The sequence below is a fragment of the Platalea leucorodia genome, assembly GCF_965183815.1.
Source record: "Platalea leucorodia genome assembly, chromosome: 13".
NCBI lineage: Eukaryota > Metazoa > Chordata > Aves > Pelecaniformes > Threskiornithidae > Platalea > Platalea leucorodia.
Window position 1 is genome coordinate 709,573 of NC_138835.1, and position 18,954 is coordinate 728,526.

Below are 18,954 nucleotides of genomic sequence, written 5' to 3' on the forward strand. Positions count from 1 at the left end.
ATTGCTCCATGCACAACAAGTACAAATAAAAGCAGCAAAATGGAACCCCACCAGCAGCACGCGCCGTTGTCTTCAAGCAGGGACCAGCCTGGGGGTCAAGCTTGAGTTGCGCCGAAGTTTCTGGGTGTCTCCTGCGGATGCCTCCACCGCGACGGCCAGCGGTGCTGCGCACCTCCAGCTCTCTGTGGCATCAGTTGTAGCTGCCGCTGCCAGCTGGGAATGCCGGCCACGGGACGTCCCAAACGAGTGGATTTTCTGCTTAGAAATGCTTTAGGGCTTCTGCTCCCCTCCTGGCAAAGCGGGGCGAGAGCTCTGCCAGGTGGCAGCTCTTCTCCTGGGGTGGTTTACACCCTTCTGCAAGATCCTTCAATTACAGAAGGCTAAATGATATTTAATTTGCGACTGCGAGTTGAATAAGACTCAATTAAATTCTGCCTCTTGTGCATTTGCGACGGGGAATTCTCACCTGCGATGCCAGATGAGTCCTGACTGTACCGCGCGTGACTCGGGCGCTGACACTGCTCTGTTGGTCACTGTTCTAATTCGTGTCCTCTCGTTACGGACAATTTCCTGCCGTGTGACAGGCCTGGCACCGCGTCAAACCAAACCCTGGTCCCACGCTCAGCCCGCGCCGAGGACGGGGGCGAACCTGGTGCTGCCGAGCACCGTGGGGGCTGCAGCACTCGTGGGGGCTGCCGAGCACCGTGGGGGCTGCAGCGCTCGTGGGGGCTGCCGAGCACCGTGGGGGCTGCAGCGCTCGTGGGGGCTGCAACATGTGCGGGGGCTGCGACACGCGTGGGCGCTGCAACACGCGTGGGGGCTGCCAAGCATTTTGGGGGCTGCAGCGCTCGTGGGGGCTGCAACACGCGTGGGATGCTCCCGGTTAAGCCCGCCGGTCCCGGCCGTCCCTGCGAGCCCGCGGGGACTTTGCGGGCGGGGGAAGGCTGGGCGCGGGGCTGGGTGCGGGGCTGGGGGCCGGGGCCGGGGTCCTGCAGCCGCGCCCTTGCCGCCACCCCCCCCGCCCGCGTCCCGCCGCAGCCCCTCCGCCGATGAGGCCCCGCCGCCGCCCCGGGGGAGGGCAGCGGGTGCCCCCCGCCCGCTGCTCGCCCCTTCCCTCCGGCAGCCGGTCCAGCGCGTCTGCTCGCCCTTCCCTTCCCGCCCCCCGCCCTCGGGGACCCCCCGCCGCCGGACCCCGCGCTGACGTGGGCGGCGCCCTCCCCTTCCCCACCGGCCCCGCCCTCCGCCCGCCGCTTCCTATTGGCCGCTTCCCCGCCGGCGGGCGGGCCGCTTTGTGACGTCACGATCAGCTGTCGGAAGGTCCCGATTTGTGCGGGGGAGCGGCGGGCGCTCGGCAGAACCGCGCCATCGCCACCGGTACCCGGTTACCGGCACTACCTCACCGCCTCCCCGCCGCTCCCTCCCGCCGCTCCCCGTCGCGGTGCCGTTACGGGCGAGGTGAGTCTGCCGCCCACCGGGGGTCGTGCGGGGCGGGGGGCGGCGGGCAGCGCTGGGGAGGATCGGGCCCTCACCGCCCCGCTGTCCTCCCGCGGGGGGGGGGGGGGGTCCCGGCGGCGGGGGGGGGGGGCCCGGAGGGCCCCCCCCCCCCCGCCGCCGGGACCCCCCCCCCCCCCGCGCCCGTTGTTTGTTTCTTCATCACCGGATTAAGATTCGAGGTCGCTCTCCGCTCCCATTGGCCCCGCTGTAGTGACGTATGTCTTATTTGCATATGACATTGAGACGTCATAAGGCTGGTGGTGTCGTCGTGCCCCCCCCCCCCCCCCGCGCGCGCTGTCCTGCCGTGACCCGCGTTAGGTCCCTGCCCCGGCTTTTCCCCAGGCGCGTTGCCAGCGTCTCCCCGGTTTGGGTGGGAAACGGGGCTTTTGGAGAAGGAGACGTAGGCACAGGCGGAGGCTGGAAGCGGCACCTCTGCATTTCCTCCTTCGCTGCTTCCCAGCGAACGCTCGGTGCTCCCCAACGCCTCCGTCTTCGCCTCCCGATGCGCTTTGTAAATCGATGTACTTTGTGAATCCCAGCGGGTTCAATGAGATTTGGGCGTGCGCTTAGATGTTTTTGTTGAGTTTACCTGCGGTGCCCGGGAAGGGGCCACGCGTAGCTGGCGGTGCCAGGCTGCGGCGCCTGCCGTGGCATCCCGCGGTGCCGCCGTGTGCCGGGGTGCCGAGCTCACGAGTACGTCGGGTACCACGCATAGCGGCTACTTTTGTTATTCCGGCTCTAAGCGTGCCTGCTTTGGGACACCTCAAAAACGTGCCGAGTCCCAAAAGGCCAGCTTTCTCGTGGGTTCCCTGCCTCCCGCCTGGGGCCCTCAGCAGCTCGGCTGAGCCGGGAGGGCCCCGGGCACCAAACCTGCTCCTGCCCGAGGGGCTCCTCGGCCGACAGCCTTGGAGTCCGTGGGGTGTAACTGCAGAAAGGTGTCGAAAAGGGCGTTACTGCTTTTGTAGGTTTTTTATACACATACATATCCATACATCTGTGTCCCCTGCGTGCAGGGGAGCTGCAGCCCTGCTTAGAGAGCCTGAGCAGAGGCACGGGCGCCCTGGGGTCCCAAGCTGCCGGCCTGAAGCGCCGCTCCTGGGCCCAGCAGCCGCCCCCGCTGACCGCGGCACCAGCGAGGGCCCGGCTGGGCGGCTGCCAGCGCCGTCGCTAATTTGGCCGGGGCTTTGCTGGGGTAGGAAACCAGCCCAGAAACAGGTGCTGGGCTCCGGTACAGGACTGTGCCGTACCTTCTTTCCCGCCGGGCTTAGTCTACAAAGTGCCAAGAACAAATTTTTTTGCTCTAAAATAAATCTTTCCTCTCCTTTTATTTTTTTTTCCCCTCCCCAAAAAAGACAAAAGCTTTCTGCTGTAGCTCATTGTCACCATTAGGAACCCGTTGCATCGAATCGGTGCTTGTCTGGCCGAGCACAATAGGAAAAACATAATGGAAGTTTATCCCCTCGAGAATAAATAGATATCACCTGCTCGTAGCAAGACAGGAAAAACCTGAGACGTGAACTCTTATCTAAGAGCTTTTTAGTGCTAATTGCACAGCGAGCCCTGCACAGGCAAATCTCGCCCCGGCGCACACGTGGCCCCGGGCGGGCTTGGGCGGGAGCTGGTGGGGGGCTCCGGGCTCCTGCGGTATCAAAGCCCAACTCGCCCGGTATTCAGCCTCCTGCGATCCGTGACTTTGGGGCTGCTCCCCCTCGATGCGCACGCTCCTAGGGATGTTTCACCTAGCACATCCCAGAGAGGAAACTTCTGAAATTTCATAGGACAGCTCATGGCAAACCTAAAAATTTCCTGCTTGCTCAGATCCTGCCGGCTACTGACAGATTTTCCAGGGCTCTGTGCGATGACATCAAATAGCAGAAGGTCGGGTTTGTCCTTGGGGCAAGGACCTTTCCTGCAGCAGTTACGCAAGGGAGCCGGTGCGGGTGGGGAATGCCGGCTCCGGGAAAAACACCCCCCTTCTGCGACCCCAAGCCCCCTCCCTCGGGTGGGATCTGGAGGAGCGCACGGGGACTCCTGTCCCCGCTGGGCTCCTGGGCTGGCCGAGGAACGCGCTCCCAGGTGCTGCCTTGGTCTGCCGTTCATAATGAGATTCTCAAGACAAAGAGGTTTTTGGGGAATTTTTCTAACTGCTCTCTGCCTTCTCCCCCTTCGGCTTCCCGGCTCTGCAGGGGAAGAGGCTGTGGCTGTGACTCAGCCTCTGGTTTCCTGAAGTCAGTCAGTCCGTCCGTGGTCCGTGCTGGCGGCAGCCTCGGGTCCAGCTCTGCCCCGGCGGCCAGCGCTGCCCGGGGGCACCCCATCAAGGAGGCTGCTGGCGAAGCAAAGGGATCAGCAGGAGCTGGCGTGCAGTTGTTGGGTGACCAAATGCATTAATCCAGCCCTGCCAAACTGTCCCGAGCAAGCCCCTGCCGGCTCCGGTCCCTTCCTCGATGGGGAGGGATGGAGGACAGCGCAGGGACACTTCACTGGTCGTTTTTGGGGCACTGAGCAGGGCCCCCCAGGCTGCTCAGCTGCCGGACCCCCTTCTCCTTTGCTTTGTGTTTCCGTGCTGGGTTTAGGATTTTGGTACATACAGCACAGCGAGAGCAGCCTGTGCAACGCTTGTCTAATTTAGGTAAAATGAGTTGAAAATAACATTTCCCAAGCGGGCTGGAGGAAGGCACCTGATTTATACCTCCAACGCCTGCTGGGATGACTGCGCGGGGTATTCTTAGCTCTGCCGAGGAAGGACCGCTTCTGCCGCTTGTCAGCAGCATCCCTCCTGCCGCCGAGTATTTATGGAAAGTTTCAGGGAGCCTGTTGCCATTTCCAAGCGGAGCTGCTGTTGTTCTTGCAGCCTGTGACTCTTGGGAGCTGCCAGCCCTGCGAAGCTGCGGCTCCCACCCTGGCAAGCTCCTGGCGCATCCCGGGGCTTTGCTGCCGATCCTTTTGCCTATTCTTAGCTCCCGGGGTTATTTGCAGTGACGGTGACTCAGAAAACTAATTATTGTGTTGAGGTTTCTGAAGGGGGGAAAAAATAACTCGATGCATTGTGGTTTCCTTACTCCTACTTTAACTTTTAATATTTAATACCCTCTGGCTAGTTTTAAAAGGACTTTCTGGAAGGATTCTGATAAACTTCAGTCATTAAGAAATTCATCTGTCCCCAAGTGAGTGCCACCTGTGGGCTGTCCCCTTGTGCTGGCCTGGGATGGGGTTGACGTGCTGAGTAAGGGGGCTCGTGAAGCCTGGGAAGGGCGGCAGCCGTCCCCTCGTGCCCCGGCGCTGGCCGCGGCTCCTCGCGGAGCGGGACGTCTGGCAGGTACGGGTGGGCTGAAGGAAGGCACCAGAGCCCTGACCAGCCCTGGCCACCGGCGCGGCAGAGAAGCCGCCTCCTGCTCCAGGCTGCTTCTGTGGGCGCCATCTCTGCCTGGTGGCAAGGCACCGCCTGGGCAGCAGCGACTTAAATCCCCTTGCAGGGACACGTTCGTGTCCCTCCCGCGCCGCAGTTCCCGTGAGGTTACCAGCCCCAGTTCCCCTGGTGTAAATGGGGCAGGCGTTTGCCACAGGGAAAGCGAAGGCTTTCCAAAAACCTGGAGAAGCTTTGGAGCTTGATCTGCCGATGGCCGTGGGCTGTCCCAGCCAGAGAAGGGCTTGGTGGAAACTGCGGGGACTGAGGTGGCGTGGGGCCATCTCGCTGTCTGGGTGCTGTTGGCAGCAGCCGGCCAAGGAGCCTTTTGTCACGTGAAGGGCCAAGGGGGCCGCCCCCAGCCCTCCATGACAGTGACACTGAGGAGCTGATGTTGCCGGTGGCTTGCGGGGAGGGTCTGGAGTGACTCAAGGGCTGGATGGGGGATCACAGACTCGCAGAATGGTTTGGGTTGGAAGGGATCTTCGAAGACCATCTAGTCCGACCCCCCTGCCGTGGGCAGGGACATCTTTCACCAGATCCCCTTGCTCAAAGCCCTGTCCAACCTGGCCTTGAACACTTCCAATGATGGGGCATCCACAGCTTCTCTGGGTAACCTGCTCCGGTGTCTCACCACCCTCGTGGTAAAATATTTCTTCCTTATGTCCAGTCTAACCCTCCCCTCTTTCCGTTTAAAACCATTGCCCCTTGTCCTGTCCCTACAGGCCCTGGTAAAAAGTCTGTCCCCATCTTCCTTATCAGCCCCCTTTAAGCACTGAGAGGCCCCAATAAGGTCTCCCTGGGGCCTTCTCTTCTCCAGGCTGAACAACCCCAGCCCTCAGCCTCTCTCCATAGCAGAGGTGCTCCAGCCCTCGGACCATTTCCATGGCCTCCTCTGGCCCCGCTCCAACAGGGCCACGTCTGTCTTGCACTGGGGACCCCCGAGCTGGACGCAGGGCTCCAGGGGGTCTCCCCAGAGTGGAGCAGGGGGGCAGAATCCCCTCCCTCGCCCTGCTGGCCATGCTGCGGGGATGCAGCCCAGGAGACGGTTGGCTTTCTGGGCTGCAAGCGCACATTGCCAGCTCACATCCAATTTGTCACGCACCAGTGTCCCCAGGTCCTTCTCTGCAGGGCTGCTCTCAACCCATCCATCCCCAGTCTGTGCTGGTACTGGGGATTGCCCCAGCCCAGGCGCAGGACCTTGCACTTGGCCTGGCTGATGGGCCCACTCCTCCAGCCTGCCAAGGACCCTCTGGATGGCATCGCGTCCCTCTGCCGAATCAACTGCACCGCTCAGCGCGGTGCCATCCGCGGACTTGCTGAGCGTGCCCCTCAGAGATAAAGAGCCTGATTCCGCCTCTTTAAGACAGTCTTGCTGAGGATTTCAGAGCAGACAGGATAAAGCGAGGGTGAGGATTAAAGCTCATTTTGCTCCTTGCTTGCCAGGATCCAGCTCCTGCCTCCACCCTGCAGGTTTGATCCTGAAGGCTTTGCCAGCTGCACTGGCAGGAGCTGCCCCGCAGCTCCCCGAGCACCGTCGTGGCCGGCCCTGGCAGGGCTGCTCCGGCTCTCGGGAATCCTGTGCTCTCTTCCCACGAGGCCTGTCTGATCGTGCTGTCTGTCCCTCTGCCCAGCTCCTGCTCTGGCCAGGACAGGCCAGAGTCTGGCCAAGCAGCGCCGGGCAGCCCTCCTGCGAGGATCACGGCACGGCACGCTGGCTTTGCCGGCTCTCTCCACACTGCCGCCAACCCGCAGTTGCTCTCGCGGGTTTTACCGGCAAACCGACCTCCCCAAGGTCCTGTTTAGGATTGTGGTGTCCCCAGGCAGCGGCAGCCTTGCTTTATCCAAGGGGCTGATCCTGCAAGCTCTGCCCTGCCCACGTAGCCCACCCGTGCACCACGGTACAGCATGGACCCCCGGCGCCAGAGGGTGGTTCAGGGCCACCCCATGCTCCCTGGCACAGAGAGGGGGAGAGCTGCTGACTTCTTTAAATTCTTTGGGGAATGATCCTTTAAAATGATGCATCTCAACTTTTGCTCTTGGGAGAGCTTTTAACTCTTTCCTGCTGCCCCTGGAGCTATCACAGCTGCCTGCGAGCCCCCTTGCCCTGCCTGCGAGCCCCCTTGCCCTTTTCCCAGCCCTCCTGGTGTGCTGTGGGCCTGCTCTGGAGCAGGACAGCCCCTGACAGCCTGTGATCATGGGGCTGGCTGTGTGTGATGGGAGTGTGGTTACCCCAGGGCCTTTAATTACAGAGACAAGGAAAATGAAGTTAAATTTGGGAGAGAGGGCAATTGAAACTAATAGTATCATCTGCTGTGTCCTGTGTCTTCAGGAGAGGAAAGTTACCTTCAGGTTAGGGTGGGCGCCTCTGGAGTCCAGACACTTCAGCTCCTGACTTGCCCGTTGATGCACGCTGTGATTTTTTGGGGACTGGGCTGTAAGCAGGTGGGTGCCAGGGGATGGAGAGCTGCTCCCGGGGCGGAGGGGGGGACTGGCTTTGCTGCTGTCCAGTGAAAGCTGCTGTCAAGTTTTAACAAAATAAAAATAAGAGGTGTTCTGCTCTCTGTTTTGACTGTGTAATTTATCACTTGGCTTTGAACTCGCTCGAGGATGCACTCCTTGCTGGGGGCTCTCCGTGAACTGGGGGTTTGCCCTCTAAAGGCACCCACGGCAACGTGCCAGGCGAGGCAGCACACAGCCGTCCCCTCTCCCGGCATCTAGCTCCTGATGGCATTTTAATGCCCTTTAATGTCTCTGGACCAAAAAGCATTTTCTCCACACAAATATCACTCTGCACCTTGTGGCTGCCGTCTGTCTGTGCCTCTCTGAGAGCTTTGCAGCCATTAATTAAATTAGCGAGTCCTAACCTCCCCCTCAGCTGCGGGAATGTGTTTCCTCAGGGGTAAAACAGCGATGAGCGTAGATGGAGCTGAGACTCGCCCAGGGCTGAGATAACGCCGTCCTCGCCCGGCCCTGCTGCGAGGCGGGCGGCACGCTCGCTGCCGCTCGCTCCTGCACGCTGATGCCTGTGCGCTCGGGGCCGAGACACAACCCGTAGCCAAGCACTTTGTCCGGTGGCTCCTTGTAAGGTCCTTGTAAAGGAGCGGTGATGACACATGTGATGGTGTCACCTTTTGGGGCTGGAGGGTGGCAATGGAAGGCAGCTGCATCAGGAGCGCGTCCCTGCAGATACACACGCTCACACAGAGCGCAACAATCGCAGTAATGACGTTCAAAATGCAGCCAACCTCAAGCAGATATCAGCACAGGCAGGGCTCGAGCGAAACGCTAGCAAGGGCTTCTTGGGACTCCGCTCGAGGAGGGGAGGGTGGCCGTGCTGGCTGGCTGTCAGTGGGTTGGCGGTGGTTTTTAGGGCAGGCTCGTGCCACCGGTCCTCGGGTAGGACAGCAGCGTCGCGCCCTTTGCCAGCGAAGCTTGGTGCCGCCAGCCACGCTCCGTGCCCGTTCAGCGCCAGGGGAGACAGGTCCCAGCCTGACTTTGGGACAGTGCTTGGCTCTGCCCCTGCCGGCTCCGGCGGGTGGCCCCCGGGACGCACGCCCGTGGGGAAGGGGACAGCATGTGGGGCTCGGTGCAGGCGGGGGCTGCAGGGCACGGGCACCCAGCCCTTCACTGCTGCTTGCAGGCATGGTGTGTGATGCCTGTGGAGATGCCAGCGGCTGGGACAGAGACACCTTTTCACTGTCCCCTCCATCCCGTCTGAGTCCCCGGGATGCAGGAGGGCCATGCTGCCAACCAGTCCAAATGCATTATTCCTTTTTCTTTCCCTTTTACAGGCCTTTGCACTGAAGCCAAGTGAAGAACCTCAGAATTGCACTACACGCCATTTAACTCAGCTACGATTTCGCTAGCAGCAAAGCACCTCCACCGAGACCTCGAGTGCTGTGTTTTCCCCCCCGCCCATCGCTCCTCTCTCCACGCCTGGAAGCCGGTGCTCCGCAGTAGCTCTAACTCACCGCCCGTCCTCCCGGACTGCTCACCACCATGTTTCAGCGCCTCACCAGCCTCTTCTTCAGCGACAGCAACACGCCGGAAGGCCTGGAGGAGCCCAAACCCTTTGTCGAGGAGGAGGAGGAGGAGGATGGCTGGCTCATAATTGATCTTGCAGGTGAGAAAAGCAGGGGGTACTGGTTTCCCACAGCCTCTGCTGCACTTTGTCCCTCTGGAGCTGGGCAAACGCCTTGAGATGACAGCAGATGACGTGGGCTGTCTGCCTGCGAGCTGTGGCAGTGCCGTGGCCTCAGCTAAGCTGTGCCATGGGCAGCACTTTGCCCGGAAAAGCTGGGCTCGGCTGCTCCCCATGACACCCCTGACGAAGCAGAGGGGGAGCCTGTTCCCCTGGGGGGAACCCCAGTCCCTGGGCGCTGGTGGGGAGCGGCGGTGCCTGTCCCAGCTGCGGACGTACTGCCGGCGATCTGGTCGTGTTTGGGCCATTTGAGTCCATCAGGGGAGCAAATCTCCGCTCCAAAGGGCTTATCTTCCCAAATCGTTCCCAGTGCCCATGCCAACAGCTCTCAGACAAGGGATGCTTGGCGCAAGGCCCCTGTACCTAGAGATCCCTCGAGGTTCCCCCGTTCCCAGGGACGTGACAACCATCCAGAGCCCTGTTTGACACCAACCAGGCGGGTCAAATTCCTTGTGTGCCGAGAGCTTTTCCAGCTTCATTAAGACCTTGGCGTTGCTATTGTAGGGTTGATGACTCAAGCAATTGCAATGATAATTTTATGACCTTTTGCTTGCAAATCGAGCAGTGAACTTAGACAAACAAGCCTGGCTGGGCAGGAGCTCCTCGGTGGCCATGGTCTGCTTTTGCAGCCTCTGGGTGGTTGTGGTGCCCCAGGCCAGGGGATCACAAACGCATCCTGCAGGTTTAGGAGGAGGGTTTCGTCCTCCCTCTTGCAGGCATCTGTTCTCTGAGCCAATGCTCCCTGCCTGTCCCTTGTGCACTGAGCAGAGCTCGTTTTTGCAGTGTGAGTCGTTCGTTAGGGTTTTTCCCCCATGCAGTGAGCTGGAGAGGGGACCAGAGCGTGGACAAGCCTGGGACGGGGGACAGGGACAGCCCCGTGCCTGGTGGGAGCACTAAGGAGAGCTGCCGGAGGTGGACGGGTGGCGTGGGCACGGGCAGCCATGCAGGATTCCCTGTCCTCTGGGCTCTCTGGTGACTGTCCCGGGGGGGTCACAGCAGTGACACGGGAGGGGGCTGGTTGCAAGGAGGTCCCTGGAGCAACGGGCATGCAGCTGCCACGTGTCGGGGCCAGCTGGCAACGGCTGCAGCGTGCCCAAAGCATGCCAGAAGGAGCCGGGAGTTTCCCCAGACAGAGAAAGGCTGGGCTGTGCCCTGGTCCCCTGGGTCCGAGGCTGCAGCCGGCTCAGCAGGGACCCAGGGGTGACTTTGGTACAAAAGGCTCCCATTTTTTTTTTCCAATCCAGCAGCCAGGCTCTCGGTGCAGAGTCGGCTTTCAGCAGTGTGTCTGCCTGGGACCTGCCACCCCGCTGCTAATCCCCCCCGGCACCGCTGCTGCCTTTTCCCATAGCATTCCCTGGCCAGTGAGGGACCGATTTATTTCAACCCTATTTCTGAGGCTGGAGTTATGCAAAGCACTTTAAAAAATAAACCCGCTGGCTCCAGCCCCCATCCTTCACCTTCGAGCCACGGCGGCCGGCAAGCATCTCAGCCTGGCGCCCTACCAGCAGCGGGGCAGGCTAACAAGCCTCCAAATTTGTTCCCTCTCAGCCAAGTCTTTGACCCAGGTGTTGCAAAATGCATCCGAATTAACCAGATCTGCCAGGGGCGTTTCAGACGTCCCTCGCGCCCCATCGCCCAGCCTGGCGCCGCTCAGCACCCAGGGAGGGAGCAAAGAGCATTTCCCGGTGCTCAGTGATACGGCTGCAAGTCGCCAGGGATTCGGGGACCCTGAACTATTCCTCGTGACAGTAAAACCCACCTTGGCAAAGGGTGGGGACGGGGAGCCATGGGTGGCTGGGGCAGGGGTCAGCCGCGCCGGGTCCCCGCTCCCCGCGCCCGCAGCCCCCCTGTTGCGGGAGCGGGAACGCTCCAGCCGGGCTCAAGGGCTGTCTCCAGGCTGACAAATAATCTCCAGCCTGGCATGTCAACAACTATTAATAGCTTGATATCCACTGACCTGAAGAAAGACGCTCTCGTGTTCACAAGGCTAATTGTGGCCTGCCCTAAGCCCGGGGCTGGGGCAGCGTCTGCGGGAGGAGCCGGGGACACGCCAGTGGCGAACGCCGGCCCCGTGCTCCGTGCACTGTATCTCTGCCACAAGAACACATTCACCTCTGATGTCTCCTGCACCCTCACCCAGCCGCAGGGTCACACGTGTCCATATAGGTACTGCACCGCATCCCCCCTGAGACCCGTTCCCTCGGATCCCCCGATGAGGCCAGGAACGGGCCTGGGTATCCCGATGAGCCCAATGCTAGGTGCAGGTTCCCTTCCCATAACAGAACCAGTAATCCCGAGCACAGGCAGAAAAAGCACCAGCCCCAGTGCTTTTGCCAGGCGGAGGTGAGGACGGGAGGGTGAGGAAGGCTGGGGTGCCGGAGGCGGGTGGGCGGCAGCTCCTGGCTCAGCCACCCGCAGCTCGGCCGCTGACGGACTGAAGCTGAAGGCGCAGCGAAAACCTTTGCCGAAGAATTTATTCCCCTGGTTTCTTCCAGAAAAAGGTGTGAACAGTTTTTTTCCTCTGTGTGTGCTTGGTTTCAATGTTTGCAAAGTGCTGGGCAGTGTTTGCAAGGGCAGGTGAGCCGGCGTTCCTCCGGAGCGGCACGGCATGGCTCAGGTGCCATAAGAACAGGCAAAAGCAGCGTTTCTTGCCAGCTGAATTTCTTCCTTCGTTTTGAGAAGGAAAAAAAATTGCTGTGGTAAACCCTGCTGGTTTCCCCCACCTCCTGGTTAAACTGCCTAACCAGAGCTGTTTCCATGGCGTGTTGGCTTAGCGAGGCCGGACCCCGCAGCACCGGCGGCCGCCCCGGTGTGGCGGGCGCTGGTTGGGGTGCGGTGCGGGGCACCGCTGGCGTCTCCCTCCCCACGAGGGCCCGTTGACGCCGTGCCCGTCTCTAGCGGTGGTGATGGTGGTGGGGTGTCTCTTGCACTAACGATGCCCCTTTCTCTCCCCCCTCCCCTCCCCACTGTACATGGTATGTGTGTGTCCCCCCGCTGCGCCCCGCATGGCTCTGCACCCCCGCCACCCCCAGGCAGCCGTGCCCGCCCCGGCGCAGCCCGGCGAGTGGGTGCTGGCGGTACCGGGCGCTCAGCACGATCCCGCCCGGCACCCCCCGGTCCGCCGCCGCTGCCGGCCGCTTCCCCGGCTTCGGCCGGTCCCTGCTTGATGGACGAGAGTTGGTTTGTCACCCCTCCCCCCTGTTTTACTGCAGAGGGGCCCAGCCCCGGCGGCGTGGGGAGCAACCCCATGGAGGACCTGCTCATCGAGCACCCCAGCATGTCCGTCTACATCACCAGCACCCTCGAGGTGGATGGGGAGGGCCCCGAGGACGATGCTGCCGGGTGAGTGAGGCTTGGGGGTGCTCGCTGGGGGCTGCCGGCCCCAGCACCCGCTGGGGGAACCGGGGTGGGCAGTCAGTCCTGGCATCCCAAATCACTGCGTACGCCCGGGAGCGTGTTGCCCACGCTGCCCATGGATGAAGTGGGGCTGTGGGGGACCTCAGTGTCCCCATGTCCCACCTCAGGGAGTGCAAGGATGGCAGCCTCCGTGGCCCGCAATACTCTGCTAAGCGGGTCTCAGTGCCACGTTGAGGCAGCCATGGGTGCAGGACCACGAGCCTGCCGCTGGGCTGCGATGGGAGAGGGCTGTGTCCCCCTCCCCTGCCCCGAGCAGTCTCCTGGTGTGGCCACCTGTGCCGATGCCACTTGCCACCCCGCCGCCCGGCCGGGGGGTTTGCCAGGCTGGGCTTAAACAGGGGGTTTTGCACAGGTATGGCACAAGCAAAGCAAAACCAATGGGACAAAGTGGCCTTTGGGCACAGTGGTCCCCCCAAGACCCCTGGGTCCCCCAGGCAGGAGGGTGCTACAGCCCCCCGATCCCCCTCCTGGCTCCTTACTGGCCCAGCACAGGGGTGTCCCACGGCCACGGGGGAGTGGGATGCCACCAGCCATGGATGCAGACGCCTGTCCCTGCCCCGAAGTGCAGCTTAGCGGGGAGAAAAGGTTAAACAGAAATGCCCCAAATACCCCACTGCCCTCTCCTCCCCCAGGAGCTGTGGGCTGGAGCCCCCCCGCCTCCTTCCCCGTGGCCACAGCCTCGCTGCAGCCCCTGGGGAGCTCCGCGCTCTCCCCCGGCTGCCCCGCGGCGCCGGGAAAGCCCTGACCACGGACACGCTCAGCCCTGCTGCTGCCGGCCGAGCCCTGGGTCCCACTGTGCCACGGGGTCCCTGCTGCCCCCCAGCCCTCCAGCATCTCCCCGGGACCCCTCGCCGGACAGGGGAGGAGGGAGCGCCTCCCCTGTGCCGCAGCGTGGTTATTTCCCCGCGGCACGAGAATTCGGGGTGGGCCTCCACCCGGGCTAGGGGAGCCCCTTCCTCCAGGACTTCTCTCTTTGCAAAGAGTCCCTGAGGGCCACAGCTTGATCTCAAGAGCTTGAGAGGAACCTCAGCGCTGGAGGGTGCAGAGAGGGGGCCAGAGGGAGCTGGAAACGGGCCAGGAGAGCGAATGGCTCACAAGCGGGATGGCGACGGGGCAGGGCTTGGCTTCCCTCCGCTGGGCTCGGGGGACTCAGCCACTGTGGGGGACTGTGGGGACGGCCCCGTTCCTGGTGGTGTCTGAATGTATCCGCGGTGTCCTACAGCCCGCCTGTGCCGGAGCCTCCCCACCCCTCGGCAGGCTGCTGGGGCGGGAGGGGGCCGGGTCCATCCGGGGGGCACGGCACGATGGGGGTGGTTGGAGACCCCAGTCCCCTTCTTGCCAGGGTGGGTGAGGGCTGGGTGCCAGAGGCCGCTGACGGCCCCTTTCTCTGCAGGGAGGTGCCGGAGCCCCGGCTGGAGCGGCACGTGCCGCACCACAGCAGGTCCCTCTCGGTGAAGGCCGCCATCTTGGAGAAGGTCGGGCAGGTGCGGCGGGTGCAGCGGGCCAAGCAGCTCGCGGAGAAGCACCGGCTCAGCCAGAAGGCGCTGCAGCGGCAGAACCGGGCCCGCCAGCGCCCGCTGCGCCGGGCCAACCAGCACGCCAGGACCTTCGTCCACCAGCCCTGCCAGCGCCACTGCAACTACTGACCTCGCCGGGACGCCCGCGCCGCCGCTCCCCGCCGCCGCCTCCCCCGGCGGAGGGAGACTTCACCCCCCACCCTGACACCAGCCGCCCCGGGGAGCGCCGGCCCCAACGAACACCGGTGACGCCGGGCTGCGGTTTCACTCCACATCCCCTCACGCACCTTCACGCCCGGACCCCTACTCCTCGTCTTCCTCCCCCCATCCTCCGCTGCTCCCTTCGCCCCCGACGCCGGCCGGGCCAGCAGCCCCCGGAGCCGCTGGCAGGGAGGGCTGCGCCGCCCCCCTCCACCCTTGCAGCCATGCCAGCCTTCACGCGGGAAATCGGTATTCCCGGTGAAATCGCCCGTTTTCGAAATCCACAGCAAAGCCTGTTTGTCCTGACGAGCCTGTGACATCAGTGCCTTTCATCATGACATCATGACTCCACGTATCGCCAGGCTGGGATGTCACAAGCAGAGACACCGAGCAGAAGTGAAAAGAGCAATGAAGCAACAAGATTTGGGATTTTTAGGAAAATCTCATCAATGACACTAACTAATGCTTCCTCCCCCAAAACCAGCAAATACCCCCCCGCCCTCCTTGATTACGCAATTACATTTTTACCGTGATAAGACAAAAACCCCACTACTGGTCCTGAAAGGGCTTGGCGTGGGGAGGAGCTGGTGGAACCCTTCGTGGCAGGGTCAGCCGGGCGGCTCGTGGTGCCTCGTGGTGTTTTTTTAAAGACAACCTTAAAGCAATCTCAGGAAACCAAGCACTGGCCCAGCGCCTCGCCGGAGCCCTTGGCCACCCCGCAGGGGGGGTGTCCAGCCCGGGGCCAGTGGTAGCATCACCGTGGCTGGTGGTCCCGCCGAGCTGCTGGCTGCCTTCTCCGAGTGAGCCCCCTCCTCCTGGAGCTGCTCATCTGCCCAAGCCGCGCCTATATACATACAAACATATATAGAGATGTGCGTATATATGTCTCTGTATACCTGCGTACTTGGAAGAGGCACTGGTTAAGCCAAGGAGCATCGGCTGCCCGGCGTTAACCCCTGGGAGGGGAGCGGAGGCAGGGACCTGCGCAGCTTCCCCAAGGTGGCAAAAGCACGTCGAAGCTGGTGGCGAAGTGTTGCCGAAGAGGAGGCCGGAGGGAAGAGGCTGAAGTAAGGGCAAAGATGGACCTGGGAGCGGCTGCAAAGGGCCGGGACGGGGCAGGCCTGGGCAGCGGGGCCGGGCGAGGGGGTCGCTGCGGTGGAGCTGTAGCGGGAACACCTTCTTCCCCCACTAAAAATTGCATCCTTTCCCGTGACGGGCGAAATTCCGTTGTGGGCAATGCTGATTTTTAATGCAAATCCCTCCCCTCCCCATGATGGACTTATTCTGCCTTTCCAAGGACACGGTCCACACTTGTCACCAGCTCCAGCACCCACTGAGATGGCTCCAAGCCCAGCAGAAATTTGCTGATTCCACCCAGCTCCCTCCCTTTAGGGACTGGTTTTGCACCCCGTGCTCCGGGGAAGGTCTGGCCACCGTGTCCTGCTTGTGGCCAGCTCACAGCCTGGATTCCCACCCTCCGAGACAAGAAATACTCCCACCCCCCCACCCCCGAAAAAAATGCTGATTTCACAAGAGTTTCTTCCATTCACCATGTTACATCCCTTAATATCAGCTTGGGACCTGGGCTGAAGGAACCGTGGTAAGCCCAACCTCACACAACCGATATTTATTAATTTTTTTAAACGAGATTAAAAACAAAACGAACCCTCTTATGAGCACCAGCCCCAGCTCTGCCTGGGCACCTGGACCGCGGGGAGCCGGCGGATGATGCTCACCTGCAGCGGTTATCTGTTGCTCCGATGACATGGCGTTCCCAAAAGCGGAGAAGAACAAAAAAACTGATTTCAAATATCTCTTTTCAGCCTTTCCCTGTCAATTCTTCCAGGCCAGTTTCTTGTTTCAAGTCCTCCTGAGACCCAGCACCCTCATCACATGAATGATGTGATGCCTCCTGCCCGCCCCCCGCCTCCCCCCCAGCTGCAGCAGCCGGTGCCTGCCGGGGCGAGCGCGGCGCCGGCTCCTGCGCCAGCGGAGACGCCGGGCCGTATTCTACACCCTCCACACTGGTTTAGGCCACTGCATCTTCAGCCCTTCTGGTAAGTGCACCGCACCGGAGCTCATTTTTCACAGCTGGTGTTTATCAGCAGAGGAAGAGCGGGCTGGGGAACCCGGCGTTACCCCCCCAGCCCGCGGCATCGCCTGCCGCTCCTCGGGCCTCGCTGCCATCACCGTCCCTCGCCGCCGAACCTAAGACCACGCTGGAGATGGCCCTATTTCATCTCTGGTGTCTTCTCGGAGAAGAGACGGCCAACTGCTTGACTCGAGGGGAACGTTTACATCCTTTGGCTTCCTGGGCTTCACATTAAATCCCTTTTTTCCCCCCGAAGCGATGCCTGGTATGAATGGGGAGCATGGCACTTGCAGGGACGCTGGCACGGGTGTTTGTGAAGAGAAGCAGGGGCTGAGCCCGAGCTCTCGGGTGGCCGATGGATGTCCGATGAGCTGCCTGGGCCCCTCCTTCCCGTGTCGCTGGATGATGTGCTCTGTGGCCACCGGGCAACAGCGTTAGAGGAAGCATTTTCTCTCTAGCTCAAATATACATCAAGGAGCGGACAAGCCAAGCAATGTCCTGCCTCCCCGCCCGTTCTCCATTGCAAATTCTCCTCCTGCGTCCCCAAGATGCCACCAGTCCCTCTGGAGCGCTCCCGAAATCGGAGGCTGGCTGCGACACCATTGCTGGCGCTGCCGCTGCCAGGGCAGGCGGGCCGGAGGGCAGCGGGGCTGGCTGCGAACCGCGGCCCCGGTGCGGATCCTCCCGGCTCGCACCGGCCAGGCCTTCCCGTGCCCACCAGTCTGGTTGCAAATGGTGCCCCAGTAGGAGAAACCCCTCATCAAAATCCTCCTCTGCGTCCCGCTCATCTGTCGTCAGCCAGAAGCCCTTGGCCGTGCTCGCGGGGGCGCAGCACGGTCGTGGCTGCCAGCCGCCGGCTCCCAGTGCCCGTTTCAAACGGCTGATGCTGTTACTCCGTCCTGGTTGTCGGAAGCGAATGCAAACTGTTTTCTTTTTCTTTCTTCTTTCTGTGCCAGTCTGAGACATCTTTCATCACGCTGTGCCCAGCCAGCACAGGACACGAAGCAGAACTATTATCACACTTTATATCAAGAGTATGTTCATAAAGGATTAATAAATTATTAATAATGTTTTCATGAAGAGGTTAATCCAGAGTCCTAGCATCCCACAGGTCAACCGAGCGCACTTACCACAGCATAAGCGGGCTCCTGTGACCCCCCGTGTTTGCACGCTTGCTCGTGTGTTAACACCAACAATCGCCTCAACCCTGCAGAGCGGCTGTGGCTCCGCTCCGCCCGCGCGGGCGACCCTTCTGATGCTGCGCAGGGCCGTGGTCAGCCTGCGCTGCGCAAAGCCCCGCGATGCGATGCTCCTGCCCCACGGCGAGCACAAGACCTGGCCTGATACCAAACCTGCCCAGTGTTGCCAGAGCAAGAAAACCCCTTTACACTGAGCTTACGAGTCTCCTCGAATCTTAAAACAAATGAAAGGTGCTTAAAAACTGAGAACTTTTCCCGTGTGTGCACATGTGTGCATGTGTAGATATTTCACAACGCGGCGTGGGTGTTCGGTAGTTGTTTTGGGGTGCGGGTTTTAGTTTTTTAGGGGTTTCTTCTTGGGTTTTTTTTTTTGCACCTAGTATTTTCAATTTGTGACTGACTGCGCGATGCTCCCGATGGGAAGGTGAAGCAAACACGGCACTGGCTGGCAGGGAGGCCCTTGGGCTGGTGTCCTGCTTGAACGGCTAGGATGAGTCTTGCTTGCTTTTCTTTACTTGCGTAGGGGAAAAATACAGCATGGACTCAGGGACAAACAAATATGCTGGGGTCTTTAAAAATGTGTTTTTTCTGGGCTTCTCTGTTTGGATGTGGGGTTTGTTTCTGTCTGTGAGGCCTTTGGTTGTGTGGTCCCGAAGGATGCCGCAGGGACGTGGCCGAAGCTTTTGGCAGCACGTGTCGCCGAGAGGCCGCGCAGGCTGCTGCGCGTTGAAGAGCTGCAGGGTTTCGTGCGTGGAGAAGGAGCTGTGGCCACGTGTGGCGAAACCATCCCTGAGCAGCAGCCCCTCTTCATTTGCCCGTGTCCCAGAAGCTCACCTTACAGCTGCTAGAATGTGGCTGGTCCCTCCTTGGGCTCAGTTGCGAACAGCCGGTACGGATTTTAAGCAGCGAGCCCCCAAGGCTTTGGGAGGGGAAGCGGAGCTGTGCTTTCCGTCAGCCGCAGCTGGCCCGGCTCCCGCCACGTCCCTGGGATCAGAAGGCAGCCGGCATGGGCGAAGTCGTCGGAGCAGCCATGTGGAGAAATGCTGGTGCAGGTGACAGGAGGATTTGTGAGAGGAAATTTTCCTATTTCTTGCAATGAAAGCAGAAAAATAAGGAACAATTCCCCGGTGGAGAGACCTGGGCAAATCTCTGTTCAATAAAGGCCCGCTTTGCCTGGCAGAGTGGCAGTGCCGCAGCCACGGCTGCCAGGGCGCCGATGGGCGAGCTGGCTCTGGCCCTGGCAGCAGCTTCCCGGCCCCGCGCTGGCGTCGCAGCGAGGAGCGGGCACGGGCGGGCAGGCCCGGGGGCATCGGGACACCGCGGGCAGGCGGGGGTGGCGCCGCCTGGAGCTCGTGGAGGCAGCGGACCCCTATGGTGGAAAGATCCTTTCCGCCACTCAAAGTCCCCGTGGTGCAGGGGACCTTCTC

At 61.5% G+C, this 18,954-nt stretch overlaps 1 protein-coding gene across 2 annotated transcripts; it reads left to right on the top strand.

The window, feature by feature from the left end:
* The first annotated feature begins 1,314 nt into the window (after positions 1 to 1,314).
* TP53INP2 (tumor protein p53 inducible nuclear protein 2) lies at positions 1,315 to 15,773 on the top strand. 2 transcript variants are annotated; one of them, XM_082326345.1, is made up of 4 exons: positions 1,315 to 1,455; positions 8,692 to 9,023; positions 12,134 to 12,443; positions 13,912 to 15,773. In XM_082326345.1, exons 2-4 carry the CDS (start codon positions 8,900 to 8,902, stop codon positions 14,162 to 14,164), a joined length of 687 nt encoding a protein of 228 aa, XP_082182471.1. In that variant the 5' UTR covers positions 1,315 to 1,455; positions 8,692 to 8,899; the 3' UTR covers positions 14,165 to 15,773. The 2 variants fall into 2 exon arrangements, with proteins under 2 accessions (XP_082182471.1, XP_082182472.1); XM_082326346.1 differs by having other exon boundaries at positions 12,314 to 12,443.
* The last annotated feature ends 3,181 nt before the right edge of the window (positions 15,774 to 18,954 follow it).

Excerpts from the sequence above, each read along its gene's own strand:
- TP53INP2 (XM_082326345.1), top strand. The coding sequence starts at position 8,900 with ATGTTTCAGCGCCTCACCAGCCTCTTCTTCAGCGACAGCAACACGCCG. Across the intron at positions 9,024-12,133 it reads GCTCATAATTGATCTTGCAG|GCAGCCGTGCCCGCCCCGGC; the intron begins GTGAGAAAAGCA and ends CGCCACCCCCAG. Across the intron at positions 12,444-13,911 it reads CCCGAGGACGATGCTGCCGG|GGAGGTGCCGGAGCCCCGGC; the intron begins GTGAGTGAGGCT and ends CTTTCTCTGCAG.